Source organism: Heliangelus exortis, chromosome 1 (assembly GCF_036169615.1).
Source record: "Heliangelus exortis chromosome 1, bHelExo1.hap1, whole genome shotgun sequence".
In the NCBI taxonomy this organism is placed as follows: Eukaryota; Metazoa; Chordata; class Aves; order Apodiformes; family Trochilidae; genus Heliangelus; species Heliangelus exortis.
In genome coordinates this window covers 73,759,257-73,780,229 of record NC_092422.1, presented here as the reverse complement: position 1 = coordinate 73,780,229, position 20,973 = coordinate 73,759,257, and the positions used below count along the sequence as shown (strand labels likewise).

The 20,973-nt window shown below is 42.5% G+C and overlaps 1 protein-coding gene across 10 annotated transcripts in view; it reads left to right on the top strand.

The window, feature by feature from the left end:
• GPM6B (glycoprotein M6B) overlaps positions 1-20,973 on the top strand; it is a 106,789-nt gene that overhangs the window by 80,710 nt on the left and 5,106 nt on the right. For 5 of the 10 annotated variants that reach the window (XM_071748290.1, XM_071748272.1, XM_071748248.1 and 2 more), the window contains exons 2-5: positions 11,583-11,769; positions 15,329-15,485; positions 18,556-18,727; positions 20,656-20,729. In XM_071748290.1, the coding sequence (XP_071604391.1) occupies positions 11,583-11,769; positions 15,329-15,485; positions 18,556-18,727; positions 20,656-20,729 (590 nt within the window). Of the gene's footprint in view, positions 1-278; positions 399-11,582; positions 11,770-15,328; positions 15,486-18,555; positions 18,728-20,655; positions 20,730-20,973 lie in introns of all 10 variants that reach the window. The other 5 variants (XM_071748320.1, XM_071748262.1, XM_071748300.1 and 2 more) reach the window with 2 other exon arrangements.

The following is a 20,973-nucleotide window of genomic DNA, read 5'->3' as shown; positions in this document are numbered from 1 at the left end:
GAGATGTAAGAGTGGGTGGGGTGAAGGTACAGAGAGTCCTGCTTTATGTGGTTAATTCAAATCCTAGGTGGAGTTTTAGCTATTCAACCTTTCTTAACACCTGTCTGAGTGTCTCCCCGTCAGTGTCCCTCCCGACCTCTCCCTTGGTTTGGTAAAGTTATGTAGTTTCAGTTCTGAGATGTGTTTTTCTGGGCTCTTACTTTTTAAAGTTAAATGACTGAAAGTACTGAACTAAAACTTGCTGGTGACACTGACTTTTTACCACCTAAAATTGGCAGTGATCACCAGACCAGAAATGGAAATTGGCAGGTACCACTGGATGTACAGGAGTTCAAGGCCACACCAGTACCATCATGTGCCAGCATTGAGAGGCAATATTAGTCCTTTGGGGATTCAAGGTAAATAAAGGGCTGGGTGAGAGGGAAGTGGAGAGTTCAGAAATTATAGTAGCATATACTTAATGTTTTGCTCTAGTCCTAATGATTTATGATATATGTTCTTCTGTTTTTCTTGTTTTGTTTGTTAAGGCTGTAAGGAGTCTGGTTTTTTTCATATTAATATGTGACATAAATTTAAGTTTGGTTGTTAATGTTTGAAGGGCAACGATGTGTGGTGAGGGACACCTCCCTTTTAACTGTGCTGCCTGGTTGCTTCAGAACTGTTTAAAGATGAGACAACGTAGTATGGGGTTTGTATGGAGATGAAACTATCAAACTGACCAGCCACAAATGCAATAATTGTCACTAAAGCAGTGACAGCACATCTGATTTACTGATCTCCTGCAATATGCTTCCTAGACTATTCTGTGGTTTTGTTTGCTTTTCCCTTGCTAGAAGCAGTAAATGTCTATGTCGGAGTCTAAAGGAGGATTTCAACTGAGGGTTTAAAAGTTGTTCGGTGCTTCTACATGCCTGTCCTTTCAGTATCTGGCTTGAGTCCTCAAAAACATCCTGGTTTGTTTTCCTGAAGCTTCATTTGAAGAGGTTGGGGGGGAATTTAGTTTTAAAGCATCTCAAACACTTGAAATCAAGCACACAATTGATCACATTGGAAAATTCCAGTCTGACTGGGGGTTAATACAGCAAGGGATGTAAATGCTCAGATATAGCATTTGCAGCCAGCTCTATCTAGCAATCCTCTTCTCATTATGGAGCTGATTGACGGAAGCCTGCCTGACAGCTTGTTTGCTGGAGATGCCTGCCTACGCATCAGGGACTAGAACAGCAACTGCAGGGAAATATTCACCAAGCTTGCTGCCTGATCCTTCTCTTTTCCATTATATTTTCCACACGTTTATCCCTTTAGGATTCAAATGGTTTTGTATTTCAGAATGGTTTGGTTTGTTGTTCGGTGGGTTTTTTGTGGTTTTTTTGTTTGGTTTGGTTTTGTTTGTTTTCCTCATGAATACTTAAGCTGCATATCATGATCTCCTTCTGCAATATCAATATTAATTTTGGCCATAATTTGTGATAAATGACCTGGGTGACAGACTCAGTGCTGCCAGAAGACATTCCAAAACTTCAGATCTGTGCACATGGGATATTTTATACGAGGGAGAAATGCTCCGGGAAGGAGCAACAGATTATGAATGCTGCCTTCCTGGGAAGGAGGGCACGGAGAGAGCAGGCCAGGTGCCTGGTTATCAGGGTATTGTGCCCCATCAGCTGTCCCCAGTGATGAGATGGGTCCGTATGTGCGGGCACAGATGAGCCAGGGCGCAGAGGGGACGCGCAGCCTTCTGTCACAGCAGCTGGGAGTCTGGCACCTAAAATGGTGCTAGAAACCCCTGTTTAGACAACTGAACCCCATGCAAGCTGCCTTCAAAGGCTTCCTGAAGTAACATGCAGGTAAACGTGCCTCTCTTGGAGGAGTTAATGATGAAAGGGTTCTTGCTGATAGAGGGGGAAAAACCTCACCAACAAAGACTACTGATGCCAACTCAAGGAAAGGTGCTTTCAGTGCATGCACTGAAAGAAATTAAAAGGTTTTGAGGCAGCAAGGAAACTGCTCTGAACAGGTCTTGAGTACAATGAATCTACTGGTGATGGATTAACCACAGTGAAAATATTGGTCTTTGCTCCTTTCTCATAAATCGGAGGCAAAATGTCGCTTCAGTCACAATGCAAGTCTCAGCTGTAGCATCCCTCCCCTCAGTACTGACCTACAGCTCCCTGCTGTTGGGTGGTGTTGGCTACTGGGCTGAGATAAACCCTATTTCTTTGACAAACCACATTATTTCTTGGGTCTTGCAGTACAGATATTTCTACTTTGCCTCCTCTGTCAGTGTCCAAATGGCCATCGCTAGCAGAGCACCTCTGTGGCAGTCATCATAGCATCCATCCCTTTTCTCAGGGTCTACACATATGACACAATCTCCCCCATTTTTAGCTTTAATCTGGCACTTTAGAGAAGAGTCAGCGTGGGTTATTCACTGTGGTGCTGGAGCCAAGACATCCCCAGAGTACGTGCAAACTTAATGAGCTTTTCAAAACCCCTAAACCAATATTTTTTCCCAGTAAACGAAGTACCATCTTTTTCTTTAGTAAAAGAAACTTTGCAATGATTGTTTAACATGAGTTTAGCTGTAGGCATGCTTCCAGGCTGGGTGGGTGTTGTTTGCTTCATGGGAATTTATTTTTTTTCTTCTTTTTTTGGTCTGCTTTTTTTCCCCCCTTAACTTACTTCCTCTAGATGCTGGAAGGTGTTTCATCTTTTTGTGAGTGCATGAGGGCATGTAAATATGAAGTGTCTCACTGAAACAGCCTGCTCCCTTACCGAAGCAAGCTTAAATTTTGAAAATGGTGTGGTGGAAACTCAACTGAGAAAATACCCACATGAAAACTGTTGCAGGGCAAAGTACTTCTGCAGTTATGGTTTAGGTTTCTTACCCCTTCTCTAGTTCCATAGTTACATAAACATCTGGGAAGGTCTTGGCAGCTTCCATTATCTCTGAAGTGGAGAATTTCCCTTCCAAATCTTATATCAGCCAGGTTGAGGTGTCCCCCTACACTGTTTTTTGGACCTCATCTCCAGGGAGAGAGAAGCTGTGTTTCTGTTTGCTTCTTTGTAGCTAGGGAGGAGTCAACTGGGGCAGCAGTTGGTAGCAGTGGCTGAAACCCAGTGTGGCAAAAGTCTTGCTCTCCTGCTGGATGCTGAAGGCTGATGGTGAGTGAGGTGAGTTACAGCTGCCAGAAGGGTGGAGCTGAGAGGCTCAACTCCAGTCTTCCAGGTAAGGTGCTCACCCTCAATTAAACTACAGTCAGCTTTCAAAGTAGTGTCAGACAAGTACGAGTGGGACTGGAAAATGGTTGAATCTAGGAAGCCCAGTTGTCCTTACAGAAAGCTTTATGAAACTGCTGAAGTAGCCCTTGGGACTGAAGTGCTTAGGTGCTTATGGACCTCCCACAGAGAGCCTGTCTAGACCTCCAGGCATTTTAGTATCTTTGGCAGTCTGCCCAGCATTTCATCTGTTTTACCTCTCTGGTTTGAGTTTGTCCAAAATAATCACCTGGGCTGGCACCTACTAAGCAGCAATTCTTGCATGTTGACCTTACACCGTTTCTTCAAGAAGGCAAAAATAGGTGAAGCAAGGGGAGGGAAATCAGTATGAGGACAGAAAGGAGGAATGTCTTCAGGCATGTTGAGCAGCAAGTTGTTGAAATGAAAGTTGCAGCCACAGTTTGGAGCCAAGGCTGCCCTTGCTGGTGCAGTGTGTTGGCACTTTGAGCTCTGCGTGCCCAGAGAAGGGCAACAAAGTTGGTGAAGGGTATGGAGAACAAGTCCTGTGAGGAATATCAGGAGATTGGGGTTGTCTAGCTTGGAGAAAAGGAGGCAGAAGAGAGACAGTATCACTCTCTGCCACTGCCTGAAATGAGGCTGTAGCAAGGTGGGCAGTGGTCTCTTCTTCCAAGTAACAAGAGGTAGGATGAGAAGAAACAGCTCAAGTTGTGCCAGAGGAGGTTTAGATTGGATGTCAGGAAAAATTTCTTCACCAAAGGGGTTATCAAACATTTGAAGAGGCTTCTCAGAGAAGTGATTGAGTCACCATCCCTGGAGGTATTTAAAAGGTGTCTAGATGTAGTGCTTAGAGACATGGTTTGGTGGTGGACTTAAAAGTGTGCTAGGTTAATGGATGGACTCAATGATATTAAAGATCTTTCCCAACAAAAACAATCCTGTGATTCTATGGTTCAGTGAGTCCTTCCACATGCTCATGCTATGCAAGAGTCCCAGGGGTTACTTTGACAGTAAAACACAAGAACCTATTTCCAGGAGGAATAATGCCAAAGGTTATATCAGTACTGCTTGAGTTACTGCTGATGTGAGAAATCTCATTTTTAATCACCTAATTAATTTTTTTCTGCAGAAACACCTTATAGCTAAAAAATATCCATTCTCAAGAACAGATAAACCACTTTGAAGTAAGACCTTTTCCAAAGTATAAACTCAGTATTTTTCTTCTGCTGTGGTTTCCTCTGTTTTGTGGGCCAAATACAAAACAGAGAAGACACGAATTAAAATAACAAAAAAACCTTTTTGCCTGACCTTTGTACAAGAGCACTGAAGCTGGACAAGAGCAATTCTCTCATGCCAGTGTCTCCTGTGGCAGCAGTGCTCTTCCATGCAGGTCTGACTCCTTGCTCTCACGCAGCAAATGCCTAGGAGTGGCACTCACAATAAGCATGGGTGTAGTGATTGATATTTCATAGATTTCACTGTCTGAGAAAGATGACTTCAGAACACCTGTGAGCTTAATGAGCCTTGCAGAGGCTGGGAATAAAACAGATAGGGAGTGTGCGTATTTTAATAAATTTGAAGAAGGTAAATTAGTTAAGGCTTCTGGAAGACCATTTGGATCATCTGTCCTTGCATGAAACAGGTTGGATTCATGCAGTGGGAATGCTATTTTTTTTTTCTGTAAGAAGTGCTAGTTTGGGCCTGAGATTAGAAGAAAGAGCAAGGTTATGCTTGCTGCTATCTGTTCTTACACTCTTTGTGTCATCTAACAGCATCCAGAAGAGAGAAATATTGCCTTGGTAAAACAACCTTTTTTCCAACTTGAATCTCACTTTTCCATAGTGAAAAAAAAATCAACTTTTTTCTTTTTGTGAACATTGATAACCTCTGCAGGATGTTATTTTTTTGTTGTTGTTGTCATTAATCATGTTAGAAAAAACATGTGTTTAAGACTATGTGTACTGTATTTTTGCAGGACTACTGAGGAGCAGCTTACTGTCATTATTTATACCATACCATGGAGGTACTGGTGCTTTGTGGATCGAAAAAGGGCTCTTCTAGTGGTGCTTTCAGGCTGTGAGTTGTTTGTTCTTAGTGCTTACCAGTTCTCCTGGTTTCTCTGAGACCATTACAACACAGGAGGCGAGAACAAGCATTTTTAGTCCCCTGCTACACAAGAATGTGGAGGAATCTAATGAAGTTTAAAGATGGCAGGCTTCAAACTGATAATGGACAATAAGTACTTTCTCAGAGGTGGAGAACTGGTTCTATGACAGTGCTGAAACCAAGTGTCTGTATCAAGAGTATCTGGAGAACTTGTAATTAATGCTGATAACCTTCAGAAAGGAGCTACTTGTTCTTTGAGTTGCTCTTAAATAGTGGACAATGGGATGAGATTTACTGGATGGATTGGACTACCCCAGGTCTCACTGTTTCACTTGAGTGAAACATCTTGTGCTAGGCACTGGGTGTGAGTGGTGGTCTTGGTGGATTTCAGCAAGAAATTTGTCACAATCCTAATGGCTGTGGTCTCCAGTCACAGATATTGTACTGGCATTTATGGATTTCCAAATCTGGAAGGTGGGGATGCGAACACAGAGGGGAGGTTATCAATCTGGGTAGACTGCAGTGTCATTGCATTAAGTCTTCTGTCATGAAGAGTTCATTTCCAATATAGGTTAGTATCACAACTTCTGATTCGGAGAGCATGAAAAGGAAAAATTAGGAAAGGTGGAACTTGAAAGGAAGTGTTCTGTGGAGGAGTTTTAAGAGGTTTGTGGGAGGAAAGTAAAGAAATTTTCTCTCTTCGAGCTCATCACTTATTTAGTCTTTTTAATTGACTTAATCCAAAAGTGTGGTGAGCATTTATCATAATTAATAATGGGGTTTAGCTCTGTGTCATGTCAGCAAATTTTAAAATAAATGGGAATAGGTAAGGATCGAACTCCAGTAAAGACATCCATATGATTTAACTCACAGCTTTTTGATTTTAGTGCCCCTATTAAAGTGTGGAGAGAAATTTATCATATGCTTTAAACTTATCCCTTTAAGATTAAGTGTTTTATCTTATTGAACAGTTGCCTCTGATTCTTGGCTTCTGGTGTGGGTGTTAGATGTAAAAAGTAAAATTATTTTAGTGACAGGTACTGGCTTATTCTCACACAGGGAAGGATGAGGTAAATTGCATTTTTGCTTCTGAGGTATTAGTGTATTTCCTCACAATTTCTCCCGTAGCCATCAATCACTCTGTAAGGTATGGAAATTTACATCCTGGCATGCATATGCCATTCAGAATGGAGATTTTAAAAAATACAGTAAGTGGCAGAAAGTAAAACTGGCATTTGCTTTCATTGACATAAAGTTCATTTTCTGACAAAGATCCGTGATGGTTTAGGAGTCTGATGATATTATGCACACTTTGTATGGGGTAGTCTTCAGCACAGAGGAGACAGGAGGTAAGTGTGAAGTATTGAGTTTTCCTCTTAAATTTATTTTTGAATTGGGAGTAACAGTCCCAACACGTCTCCTGTGGATGTATGATAATGAGCCCAGTTTACATGAAATGGCTGCATTTAAAATGTTTTCTAGTGCTTTTTCTTTCCTTGGATCTCTTGAAACCTTCTAACCTTCTTTGTTAAAATACTTCCTTTACATGAACTCTCTGAGCTGTGGTGCTGAAGGCAGCGGAGGTCATGGTTCTGTGATGGAACATGCCCTGTAATTTATAACACATTTAATGGACAGATGCCCAATATGCCACGGTTTCAAAAAATTCTTTTCACAGGAAATTACAGGAAGTGATGTGAAAAAATGGTGCCCATTGCTTCATCTTTCAGAAGAGCAAGACAGATTTATGGGAGGGAATGAAATTAAACTTCTAAGAAAAAGAAAGTGGAAGCTAACTCAGAAAGCAGCCGCAGGACCCTGGAGGTTTAACTTGATGAAGGTTTTCAAACCTTCCTTGAAGTTTTCTGTGTTTGTTGTTTTTTTTTGTTCTTATTATTCCATAGTGACCTTGACTGTGGGATCAGTGGTTTGTGTCTGAGATAACATTGAAGCTCTAGTTCAACCTTGGAGGAGTTCTTAACGTTATAGGACAGGCTGGTTTTCTGTCCAGGGGATGTGGACACTATTTACTGAGATCATGTTTTCAAATCTTCATTTTTAGGGACAGCTTTGTGTTTGTCTCAGCTTTTGAAGTCTGGGCTTCAAGAGCTGCTATTTGAACTTCCTTGGGCAAGCCCTGGGACTGCTTCCAGACAGCTACCTAATCCCATTGCATTGTTTTTCGTAATTTCTGAAGTACCAGTTTTGTCATTCCACACTTCTTGAGCTTTGAGCTTAGTAGTATGAGTTAAAATCTGAGAACTGCTTTTTGATTTTTTTAAGACCGCTTTCCATTAATTCTGCATTACCTTGCTTTTCTGAGTTTAAACCTTAAAGCCATACTTAAAGTACCAAAGAAGGTTTAGCCACACAATTGGCATTTGACGTGGGAAATTGAACAGCTAAGCCCCTGAATATATGCAATAGCTTGTACACTGCTGGGTAGATTGTATAATTCTTCATATATTAAGCAACCAAGTGCTGATTTGTGTACATATGTAGGTTCATCCTTTACCAATTTCCTGTGACTGATAGTTTCCAGGAGATTAAAAGAATAGCTGGTTCCTGTTTTTTTTCTTTTTCTCTTTTCTTTATTTTTGTCCTTTAGCAAGAATATTTTTGTGTGTGTATGTGTGTGTGTTTAATAGCATTCATTCCCTAGAGAATAATCTCAGTCCTTGTTTTAGCTGGCCTCCTTCTGAGAGTGTGTTAAATCTGTAGCCAAGATCACAGGCAGCTCTGGGCAAGTCATTGGGCTGTTATTAACCTGCCTCCATGGCAACTGCTGCTCGCCAGCCTGAGGACAAAAAATGTTTTTATTCTGCTGAGTTGCACAAAAGGTTCTAGTGATGCCTTGCACAAAATGGCCATTGAAAAGGGAGATGCAGTGATATGTATTCATGCTGTACAGTTTCATATTTAAATCGTTTTGCACTACTGTGCTGGACGTGGATATACAGCTAAAAAGTACAGCCTGATGGCCATATGGAAAGTAAAAGCTGGCAGAAAATTGGAGCTACACTTATTTTAATGCTACTTAATTCTGTCAACTTAAGGTCACAGGCCTTCTTCCTGCATCAGGGCAAATTACTTTGTGAGCATGAACTTGGCAAACATCTCATAGGTTTTCAGCTGCACTGTGGGAAGATACTTGCTGACTCGGGGTTACAGAGAGAGACAATGGAGTGAGTTGCCTGAAAAGCTTTCATCTTTTGAAGAAATCCTGTTTTGCTCAAGTGATAGGTTGGGAAGCTTAGGAAGCATGTTTTAGTGCTTGATGAGCTTTGAACTTCAGATGGTTTTGGAAGCTGCTTCCAGTGATACTGTTTTAGGCTTGTAATAAAACAAAATTATCAAACCAGTTATATTGCTCAGGCTAGGCTTGGATTTAAGCTCCTTATAAAGAGTGTTCGCAGCGGGATCTCTGGGAGGGTCTGGCAGCCCCAGTGCTTTGTTGAGGTTGCATCCTGCAGTTAGTTGCCCTCTGGCAGGAGGCTGTTTGGCTCTGCTGTCAATTTGGGTGCAGAATGACTACGGATCGATGCTGTGTCTTGGAAATGTGCTGGTTTGGGTGCTTCCTCTGCTTGCAAGCTGGCAACGCACCATTTCCCTGTGAGCTGAAATCCCTCTGCTTCCTGCTTTAGTCTTGGTGTGATGATGAGTAGTTTCTACAGTCCCACGTTTGAACAGTTTTCTCTGCTTTGGTCAAAATAGTGTGGTTGCTTTAGAGATCTTTCAGAGCATCTGTTGGCCTTGGTTTGCCCTGATAAAATGAAGGCCACACAAACACTGTGATGCCTGTGTATACTTGGGCTGTAGACATAAAGAGACATGAAGAGTATGGCCACAGAGGTGCTGTGTGCAGCTGGCAGTCGCTGGGAGGTGAGAGAGGCTTTGCCACTGTCGGTTTGTCTTCTAAGGTCCCTGTATTAGTGGCAGATACTGCTATGTGTTCAGGTAAGGGAAACAAGAAACTCTTCAGGCCAAATGTTCTGATGGTGGCTTGGAAAGCTAGCTGTGAGGTGTATGGGGTACCAGAAGGACAGGTGTTTATTTGGGGGGTGTTAACTGTCAGTCCTGGGTCTACATCAGTTTTTAGTTCTGTCATGCAGGCTACCCCCATTTTCTGAAACCAGCAGCTTTTATTTTGGACCCCAGCAGTCCCTTGGCTTTGCTTCCTGCTGTTTTAATTTTCTCTCTCTGATGGGAACCTTATGTGAAGCAAGCTGTGTATCAACCTACTCCACGCTGAGCAGTGATCTGGTGTTTAGTCACCTTCTTCTTTAGGAGCATGGCCTGAACAGCCGTTCATTTTGTGCTGGGGTGTGGCCACGTGTGTGTTGAGCATTATCTGCTGGACCTGAGTGTGGTTACTCTTGGATAATCCTTCTCTGATAATCCTGTGCCAGGTACAACTGTTTCTTGAATTAACTCTCAGAGGTTTGGGCCTGACCCGAGAGCAGGTGCTGCGGAGGCGAGCCAGGCTCACGTGTATGATTGACGTTGTGTCTGCCTCATGTGCTGCACTTGGGCAGATTCCCCAAAGCAAGGGATTGCTCTGCGAGATCTGGTGTTTGAACTCAACTCTGGACCTCTGTGATAAGATGAAAAACAGAGATGATTTCCTCTGATAGCACACATTTGGATTGTGTTTGCCCCATCACTGCTAAACTGCAGTGTTTGTTCATTTGGCAGTATTTTTGTCATGAAGATAGTTCCTATTGAGTGGACTCCAGCTGTGGGCTTGACTATAAAAGCTTCCCAGGCTTGTTTCTGTACAATTAGGTCCTGTCTGCAGTTAGTGAAGTGGCATTTCATAAGTCATTTTGGTGGTGATAGCTGCTTAAGTCCATCCGGGACACTTGCTAGTGACTCTCTAAAAAGAGAGCTTCCCACTTATGAAATGGGAAAGCTTTCAATTATTGGATGCATTATTATTCCCCAGCGTTTCATGGAAACGTCTGCTCTGCGACTCCTTCATTAGTAGGAAGGGGAGGGTGATAAAAATACACTTGTCTCGTGTGGTGGATGGAGACTTGCAGATCTTTGTAAAGGAATTTTGGGGGCAGGAAGATGTGTGGTACCTGCCTGCCAGCTGTCTCCCTGCCTTCAAATGTTCTGTCCATTTACCACCTTCCTTTAGAGGCAGCGGGGCTGTTCCTGCAATGTGCAAAGCTGGTCGCTCCATTAAGCGTTGTCTTAATGGCTTGTGTTTTGCACAGTTGTATGAAATGCACATTAATGGAGACAGCTTAATGCCATCGCCCTGAAGTAATGAATTGGTATGGATTGCCATTACCATTAAAGCGCAGTTAAAAGCTGTGTTTGTTTCCGATTTACATTTCCCAGCTCTGCAAGCAGATGGGCTTTCAGGCCACGCAGTAGGGAGGAACCTGGCAATTCAGCTGCAACCTTCTTATTACAGTGTTTGTAGAGCAGCAGTTCAGGGGGGGGGGTATGTTTTGTTAACTCAGACTGCTTAAATGGTACATTTCATTAAAACTATGATTATGCTACTGCGGGCTGTATTCAAGGATCACTGTAAAGCCAGTGTATCCTATAAAGCTGGAAATATATTGTCTGGGTAATACAGCTTCGTTTCACTGCTCTCAATACAAATTACTACTCTTTGGCCCCCATTCAGTTTTCCCATTGTTGGAATATCTGTATCCCTGTAACCTTGTACAGATCTATCTATACAAAAAGATACTCAGATGCCATGGGAGAGTATAAAGTAGTTAAGTTCTGCAGGCCTAAATGTGCTCCTCTTCCAATGAAAGTGCAAAGTATCTTTTACGTTTCCAAAAGGCTTCATCACCTTGAGTATTTGCTTCTCCACCTTCCTGAGTGGTGCCAACATAGCTGGTGCTCCTGCCATTAGTAGTGCTGAAACACAGTGAGCTCTGTATTGAGTGGCTGAATTGCAGTGGATCGCTTTAGATAAGTGATTTTTTTTCTTTTTTCCATTTCATAGCCTGCTCATCGATCTCCTCTTGATCCTGTAAAGACAGGAGCACTCAGCCCACTTTCTGGGCTTTGAGTCCATACCAACAGATCTGTAGGTCGTTGCTTTAGAGGGTGATGCTGTCTTGCCCCACCTATAGATTTTTGCTTAGCATGTCAATGCCTGGGCCTTTTAGTCCCTATGGCTTTTCCCAACTGGAGGTAAAATATATTCTTTTCCTCATAATTTGCTTTTTTGCTCATAACGTTTCTTTTGCTTTCTCTTTTCTGCTTAGGTTGCTTTGAATGTTGCATTAAGTGCCTAGGAGGAGTGCCATATGCTTCGCTTGTGGCAACCATTCTCTGCTTTTCGGGGGTAGCTTTGTTTTGTGGCTGTGGCCATGTGGCACTCACAGGAACCGTGTCTATCCTCGAGCAGCACTTCTCCACGACTGCCAGTGACCATGCTTTGCTGAGTGAAGTGTAAGTATGCCTTCCATTTCCATTATGCCTCATAATACCCTCATGCTAAATGAGTAGCAATGGTTTTAAACCTCAGTCTCCATCCATGAGTATGAGATTGCTTGTTTGTCCAACAGCACTCAGCGGGGTTTTGGTATTGACACACGAAGAACCAGAGTGTTTATCCTGCTTAACCTGTTTATATCAGGACCCATACTATTTCGTATTTTCGTAAGTGTCATAGACAGTGGGATCGAGAGCATCCTCAGCAGGTTTGCAGCTGACACCAAGATGAGTGGTGCAGTTGGTATGCATGAGGGACAGGATGCCATCCAGAGGACCTGGGCAGCCTTGAGGAGTGGGCGCCTGTGAACCTCATGAGGTTCAACAAGGCAAGTGCAAGTTCCTGCCCCTGGGTTGGGACAATCCCTGTTATCAGTTTGGGATGGGAGTGAAAGGATATAGAGCAGCCCTGAGGAGGACTTGGGGATGAAAAGCTGGACTTGAGCCGGCAATGTGCGCTCACAGCCCAGAAAGCCAACCATATTCTGGGCTATATCAAATGAAGCATGACCAGCAGGTCAAAGGAGGTGATTCTGCTCTTGTGAGACTTTACCTGGGGTACCATGTCCAGCTCTGGAGCCCTGGGCACACAAGAGATATGGACCTGTAGGAGCAAGTCCAGAGGAGGGACACAAAATGTTCAGAGGACTAAAGCACCTCTCCTGTGAGGAAAAACTGAAAGAGTTGGGGTTGTCTGGAGAAGAGAAGGTTCAGGGGAGAACTTCAGTACTTAAAGGGGGTCTATAAGAAAAATGGAGAAACACCTTTCACTAGGGCCTGTAGTTACAGAACAAGGGGTAATTATTTTAATCTGAAGAGGGTAGGTCTAGTGTTTGTTGGCAATACAAAGCTTGAAGGGATGGCAGGAATACCAGGGAAGTGCTGTTCTACCCACCTTCCCTCAGAGGAATGTGGACTGGTATTGTACAAATGAGAAAAAAAAGAGAGGCAAAAGACTGGAAAGAACTTTGTTGGTCTTTGCAGTCACAGCATTTGAATATAACCACCAGTGAAGCAGGCAGTGCTTTTGTGCTACCAAGGCTTCTCCACGATAGCAGAGGAGGGCCTGGAGGGCACGGCAGGGCTCAGGGGCACAGCTCCCCCGGTGCGGAGCTCTTGTTGCTCAGCGTCAAGGTTCTGGCCCCAGCCTCCGAGTGGGCGGTCCAGACATGCTGGGCCTCCCTTCATTGCCCCTCCAGCTGGAGATCCGAGCTTTGGAAAAGCTTTGTCTGTCGGCGGTGAGGAGTCCTGCTCGGGTTGCACTTCACCAGGAGTGCCATGGGGATGTCTGTCAGGGATGCTGCCTGGGCCCGGGCTCGGCCTCTCGCCTGCCATGTGCCCCAGGCCGGCACCCTGGGAGACGCCTCTGCCGCAGGGCATGGAGGGTGGCATGGTGGGCAGCTGAAACCCACCGAAAGCCTCCCAAAGGCTCAGTGTCAGGCGTCCCCATTCAGGCCATGCTGCCTGTGAAGAAGGGGCCCATGTGGCAGTACCGGTACTGGGCCCACAGCCCTGTTCTGGGGCATCTCCCCCCTTGCAGGATGCCCTCCTGCCCAGTCCTGCCATGCTGCTCCGGGGCTGCACCTTGATGGGGTCCTGTGTGTCCCCCCCAACACTAGGACGTGTCCAGGCATTGCATCCCCAGCTCCAGGGCATCTGAGCCACTGGGACCCTGCAGCTATAGCCATGGAATTTAGCAAGCGGGTCAGCAGCTGTGGTCTTCAGTGACCCAGCTCGCAGGATGTCCTCGTGCTTCCATCGGTCTCCATTTGGGCAAAATGGCAGAAATTGTGAAAGTAGCTGTAAGAGGCTGCAAGTTTTAAATTTTGGGGAATTGCTGACAATGTTGCTTGTCAAGTCAGCGTAGGCAGCTGGGTAAATGTGTAATTCCTACCAAAGCAGCTGAGGTCTTAGGCCCTGTGGAATTCTAACAAGGCAAAGGGAGAAGAGGCGCTAGAAAGGGGCAAATAACATAAGGCCAAAACACTACCGAATAAGTGAAAAATATACCAGTAGTGCAGCTTTTGTGTAATGGATTTCTAACCAGGTTTCATATTACTAATTTCTAGTAAGGTGTATCAGGTTTCTTCTGTTAATGATGGTGAAATGAATTCTGCTATTCTCTCTCAAGCTGTGACTTAATCTTTTTCATGCTTTACAGCACAGGTGCAGCAGATTTATCCTGTTATTTTTAATCAGTTTGTTAAATAAACATAACACTTCCCACATATAGTTCTAAAATAGTAGTATCCTATTTTGATACAAGGGACATGGTATGGGTAATGATAGTCAACAATTTTCTTCAAGCTAAACCATGCAAGATTGTTGGAGATCTGTGCTAGCAACTATTTAGTGGAGAGTGGTAAGAGTTGAAAAAGACATCTGAGGAAAAATATATTTATTCATAGAACACTGGCAGTATAGATGTATGAAATAATCCTTTCTGTCCTGTGGATAGCTTAATCTAAAATAACCATCCCAACAATCAGCTTATTTTTAAGAAGGTATAAGTTCTGGAGGAGTTGTGCTAATAAGCATGACTTTTGGAGACCAGAAGCATTATATGGAAAATCTGGCATTCTGGTCCTCCAGAAAATTAGCTTCAGGTCCTTAATCTGTCTGATAATACTTAGAAATTGTTCTTTCCGATTACCTGTTGTAGCCAGAGTAAAAATACTGTAAGAGAGTTGTTGCAGATGGTAGATTTTTAAGGAATCAAGACCTTTTTCAGATATTATTTGAAAGAAGTGCCTATAGGATATGGCCTGAGATGATCTTCCTCTGCATGGTTCCAGTGTACCTCAAATGGAAGTATTTCCTAAATATGACTTTCCATTTTAAAAAATTTAATTACACTTTGGGGAGCTCAACACTGCCAGGACTTAAGGCACTGAAACTACCTGCTCACTCAAAAGTACCCTCCTGGGCTGTAGAGAAAACCATCCTCAGAAGAACTCACTGCACATTTGCCAAGTTTGTATCAGACAAGTATTTAAAGTGTTTTAAAATTTTGAAGACATGTATTAACTGGATTTTACAAGTGGAAATGATGAATTTCAAGGACTGCTCCCTTTCCCTAAGCCAAAGGAATCACCACAGGAATGTGATAGTTCAGCCAGTAGTTCAGCTCCGGCCTTTGCTTTTTCAAAACTCTGTGTTGTCTCTGTCAGGCATCTCCCAAGTTAGGTGTCAGGATCACTAACAGGAAAAAAGAAATTTCCATAGTGGAGGCATGAAATTGCAGCTTCAATCTGGTGACTAATAACCAGTGCAAGAACTACAGCACAAACAGGGGATGCTGGAACAGATGTAAGACCTAATGCACATCAGTACTGCATAGCTATAGAAGCAGGGTAGTTGTGCTGGTGCTCTCCTGCAGCCTGCTTGATAAAAACACCTTAAGGAGCTTTGAAACATGTTTCTAGAAGAGGAGTCATCTCTGTTACCATTTGGGAGCACTAACTTTGTTTTTAAAGGCCTGATATCTAATTTTTTTTTCCTTTATTTTCCCTTTTAGAATACAGCTAATGCAGTATGTAATTTATGGCATTGCATCGTTTTTCTTCCTATACGGAATAATCCTTTTGGCAGAAGGTTTTTATACAACAAGTGCTGTGAAGGAGCTGCATGGAGAGTTCAAAACAACAGCCTGTGGCCGCTGCATCAGTGGAATGGTGAGTAGCATCAGGAATGGGAAGAGCTGTCTTGGCTTGCTAAAACTTGTTGGGCTTGGTTTGACTACTGAGTTTTCTGACTGACAGCATCCTGCTGCCTTCTTCGTTTAAATCCATGAGTGGTCAGGGTCAATCCCTGTCGCTAGACCTTCTTTGAACTTTGAGGCTGCTTGGTCAAAACTAAATTCTGAGGTGGTACCATGGCCTCCCCTGTCATGCAGGTAACTCCCTGGTCTAAATTAGGTTGATGGAAACTGCTAAATTTAAAACACTGAACACGAGACAAAATTAAATTTGTGCTTTCAAAAAGGCAGAGCACGCTAACACTGCTTAAAGGCAGATTGTAAAATGTCTGTGGTTTGCAGAGCTATTTAAATAACAAACTGTAATGCCTCTGACTTCCAGAGTCAATTCTGCTTGAGGAAGCTTGGATCCCTCAGACAGTAATGAATGAAGCTTCACAACATTTTTGCACTTGACTCAAGTATTGCTCTCTTGCTTTTGCAGATGGCAAAAGGCATAAAGATATAATAGTGAGTCTTTCTTGCAAAGCTGAAACACTCAAATCCTTAAATTTACAAGCCATCTTCCCTTCAGTATGCTTCTGTATTAGAACAAGATTTTAACCAAAGTTTAACTAAAAATAAAACTTCAGATTCTCACCCACGTTGCCCCCTAGGGCGCATTCTGGGAGAACAGAAACATAACTATGTTTCTGAGACTGGATTTCAAAGCTATTTCTGAAAATCTGAATTCAAAGCTTGTAGTTATGGAGGAAGCTAAGCAGTATGACAGATCGCCCACGGGAAAGTGTGGGTGAAAAGAGAAGAGGCTTTTGATGTGATTGTTGCATTTTAATATACAATCTATATCCTGTATTTAAAAAATAGGTACTTTCAGCTGGTTAAATACAAAGGAGATGCATGTTTATTTTCAAGGGGGTTAACATTTTTCTACTCTGCTGTTGGATGCTGACTGAATTTTTCAAGAGCTAATAAGACATCCCATCATTTTCCAGTTAAGCAACTATTTGCTTGCTCTTTTCCCAGTAAGTATGCTTCACTGAGAAGCAAAATTAGATCTAAAGCAGTGTTTTCCAAAGATCCAAAATACAACAGAAACATCCAGATACCTGCATCTCATTAGTGCAGACAAGCTCTTGTGCAGCTGAGTAGTTGCAGGCACATGATTGTCAGCTGCTCATACAAATTACCAGTTTGACAAATGGAAGTATACAGAAAAATGTGTTTTCATGCTTGCCTCTATTTGTTCACACAATGAAGGAGAGAATTTAGCAGCTGAGTAATGGCTTGGAGCTCTGGAGAGACAGTCATGGCATAAACGTGTCTGTATGTCTCTGTGTGGTGATAGAGCTGCTGAAAAGTACCAGGGTTAGAACAGATTTGTGAGGAGATACAATATCTGAAATGGCTGCAGATGGGTTTTTTTAGGTTTGGTTTTTTTTTTTTGGCTTTTTGATCAAGAGCTCCTCTATTCTTCCTCCATTAAATTGTTGATCGGTGTCCTGAAAGGCAGCCTCTTCCATCTTGCATAAGGTTATTACAGAAGAGAGACTTCCAACTTTCCTAAATTATTTGTGTTAGCAGAGTAGCCATTTCCCACAGTCCTCACATTAAATGTGAGACTGAGTTTGTTTTCTCCTGGCTATTTTAAACAGCTTTGTATACTTCCTCTCGTGCACACTTCCACATAATGTGTATGCAAACCCACATTTTACTACAGATAACATATCCATAGAAATCCTTTAAACTGTTTCACTTGATCCTTATCAAAATCCAAAGGGACAGTTCTCACATGCAAGATCTGCTGTGTGGCACTGTGTAATACAAAATAGGATATTTCAGTTCAGTTGTGTAAAAATGAGAGGCTGGCTGGGTTTTCTGAGGGCTGTAGTTTTCCAGGCACTTTCACACAAATCACCTTCGTTGACTGTAAAACCTAACCAGTTGCTCAACCTTTGCTATAATATTTGCAGCATAGCTCAGCATGTCTGAACAGAAACCTGTTGGGGTGCAAACTTCCACCACAGCAGCATGAGCCCAGTCTGTCAGTTTTGGGTCAGGCTGAGACCACCTTCTCCCTCAGAGCCTTTTCCATCCTTGCTGTTCTTTTCTGACACACAAGTTTCAAGTGAGGCAGGGCAGCATCAGTGCTTTACTGGAAAATAAAGCTTTTCCAGTTCACCAGCACTTAACAGTGAAAAGGGAACTCACAAGATGTAACAGCATTCCTCTGCTTTCCAAATAGGATCCAAATCCTAATCTCACCAGGACAAGGGAGCTCGGCACCAGTAAAACGAAGAAGGAAAAGGGATAAAGTCCAGTGGGAGGGGAAATCTGGAGATTTCCAGAGCAATGCATGACCTTAAAATCTTACCAAAGAAAATGCAAATAATTTTTTTTTTAAAAAAAGACCAAATGCAAACCAGCAAATTTCAGTGGAAAAACCATGATTCTCTCAAGTTTAAGTAACTTTTCTTCTCGTGTTTATTAGATCAATTGAAACTTTCTGATCTGCTGTAATGCTCATGGTGTGTTTTCAAAAATAGGTATTCTTAAGTGTTACATCCACAATTGATTCCAATAAATCAGGGAGTACTGGAAAGCTCTGTGAACATTGATTCACTCTGTTGTTTTGATTTGCAAGTTGTATAGAAATGCTAGTGCATTACAGTTAATTCAAGAAGGGTTTTTTTTAATTAACTTTTATTGCCGTTTTGTTTTAGTCTACAACCAGCATCCCTGCTTATCTCATCCCTGAGAATCTGGAGAAATTACTGGACTGCTCTTTTCAGCAGTGCAAGATGAAAGGGCCTGCTTAAGCAGGCTGATGAAAAAGCAAAGGTTCAAATTATTTTCTCAGTAGTACTTAAACTACCAAAGTATTTGTAAGCAACAAGAATTGTGATTTTATTTGTGCTTGGAAATCAAATGGTTTATTACTTGATTTCTGAAAGTATGCATAAATGTTATTTTGAAGCATTTTTCAGGAATATTCAAGCACTCTTTTCCAAGAATAAACGTGAAGTGCTTGTGTTTTCTCTGCCCAGTTTGTTTTCCTCACCTACGTGCTTGGAGTGGCCTGGCTCGGGGTCTTTGGCTTCTCTGCTGTGCCTGTCTTTATGTTCTATAACATATGGTCAACTTGTGAAGTCATCAAATCTCTTCAGACAAATGTGACAGTTCCAGGTGACCAGATCTGCGTGGATATCAGGCAATACGGTACTTATTTTAATCCTGATTAAATGCCTTATCCTTTCTCCTTGGTCTGTCTTCAGTACTTTTGCCTCAGCCTTATCAAGTGAACCAAATGCAAAAGCACCTTGCATCTCTGAATGTGCTTTTACTCTTCTAATTAATTCAGATTGCACTGAACTCTTTCTAGATGCAATCAATTTAACTTGAACTTGCAAGTCACTTATCTAAAATGATTTTGTAGTGGTTTCCAATACTATAATATTAGGTTTAAAAATAGATCAGCATCAAAATAAGCTGCTTAGGAAACAAACACTGAGAAGCAGGTAGCCAGATTCTGGTTTTGTACCCATGTGCATATATTCTTTCCCTTCAGAAAGCTGGTTTGACATTTAAATGGGAACTGAACTCCTGAACTTTGCTCTCACAATTAATCATTTAAAAGACCAAGAACCTGCAATCAAGAGTCTGCTTTAACTGTTAATAAATTAATGCTGTCCTCTGATGACACAGAGAAATCTGACGGGGGTGCAGGTAGCAGAGGAGCAGGGACAATAGCTTAAAATAGGGTCAGGCTTTTCAAGTAGTTCATTCCTTGAGGTGAATTTTTCCTGAAGTTAATCTTATCAGTTTCCCTTGTGCAGAAGAGCTTTTGTCACTGTTACTTTTGGCTTCATTTTAGCTAGAGTTTTCTAGGAGTGTTTCATTCTTTGGATTAAGTCATTCAAAGATGAGAGAACAGACTCAAGAGCTGAAGAAGTAAGAAAGGTTGGTTTTCCTTTTCCATCCAGCCTGCAAGTCCAGTAGGAGAAGATAAGATATATTGATTTAAAAAACATGACGTCCCAAATCATTCAAATGTTTGCATCCTATTTTAGCAACTGGCAGCAAGAGGCTGGGAAGACATCTCCTTCAGCAGCAAAGCCCAGGAGTGCAGGGAGAAGCTGTGCTCTCCTGCCTTTCTGCTCCTCCTGGCTGTACGAGCGAGTGCTGCGTGGGGCTGTGCTGTTCCTCTGATCAGTAAAACCATTTGGCTTTCCACGAGTGATGAGAGAGAGCAGCTCTTTAGCAGGCAGCTTGTGTCACTGAACTGTCCTCGTGTTTCTGGGTGGGATAAGTAGCTAAAAGGCTCCGAGTGGATATTGCAGTTGTGGAGAAACAGCTGGCTTTAAAGTGGATCCTACGGAATCTTTTTGAAAGCCGTACCATCCCGAGATGATTTCAGTGACCTGCCCCTTACAGAGCTGATAATTCAAACCAGCTGGGTTTGAACTGGGAGTTGTGTGGTGGAGACAAACTGGTTTTCTCCTGTTTAAAATGGCTTTTGCTTAAGGTTTACATCTGTTACAGGCCTAAACATTTAAGGTTATTTTAAACTTTCTCAATCCTGTTGACTTTTCAGATTTTCTGACCTGTCAGAAAAGTAATTGAGAGCACATGAGGGACGGCAGACTGAATTTTCTTGCAGAAGTGTTCACTTGAGGTTTTTTTCACCTATTGGAACTAAACCAGAAAAGAAAATCCCTTCTGTAATTCTAGCTTCATATTCACACTGTTCTACAGTAGTCACTTGTTCAAGTAGAGCCTAATTGAGTAAGTGCTATCCTGCAAGATGCCAAGTACCTCTGAAGATGCAGATTATCCCTCTTAGTGCTGAGTGGGGGAGTAGGCAGTATGTGGCTGGACCTGAGGTGCAAAAACTCAACCAACCATTTGGCTGCCATATGGGAAAACCACATCTGAGAACAGGCCTTGGCAGCAAGCCTTGGTAGAGGGAGCAAGCACAACCTGCATGAGTTGTTTTAATTCCTCCTGCCAACTCTAAGCTCTACTGGTCAATGCACAGATGCCAAAAACGGGAACACAACTGGCGAGTGGGTGGAAAAGATGAGGGAGGAACAGAAAACGTGTGTTGATTGCTAAAATTAGTGTTTTCTTTTGCTGTGGCATTTCAGGTATTATCCCTTGGACTGCTGTACCTGGCAAAGCCTGTGGCCCAATTTTAGAGAACATCTGCAACACAAATGAGGTACAGAAACATAACCTGTGCACAGCTTTTGCCTCCATGTACTTTGGACACAGTGTAATAAATAAGTTTTGGAGCTGAAAATTTCTGGAGAAAACTCATAGTACAAGGAGATGGATTTAAATACAGCACTGAAATTATTCTGTGTTAGCTCATGCAGAAAATGAAGATTATTTTTGAGCATTTTTATTTTCTAAAGCTTTGAGTACCTTGTTACAAAGACAGTTTTATTATCTGTATATAGTTG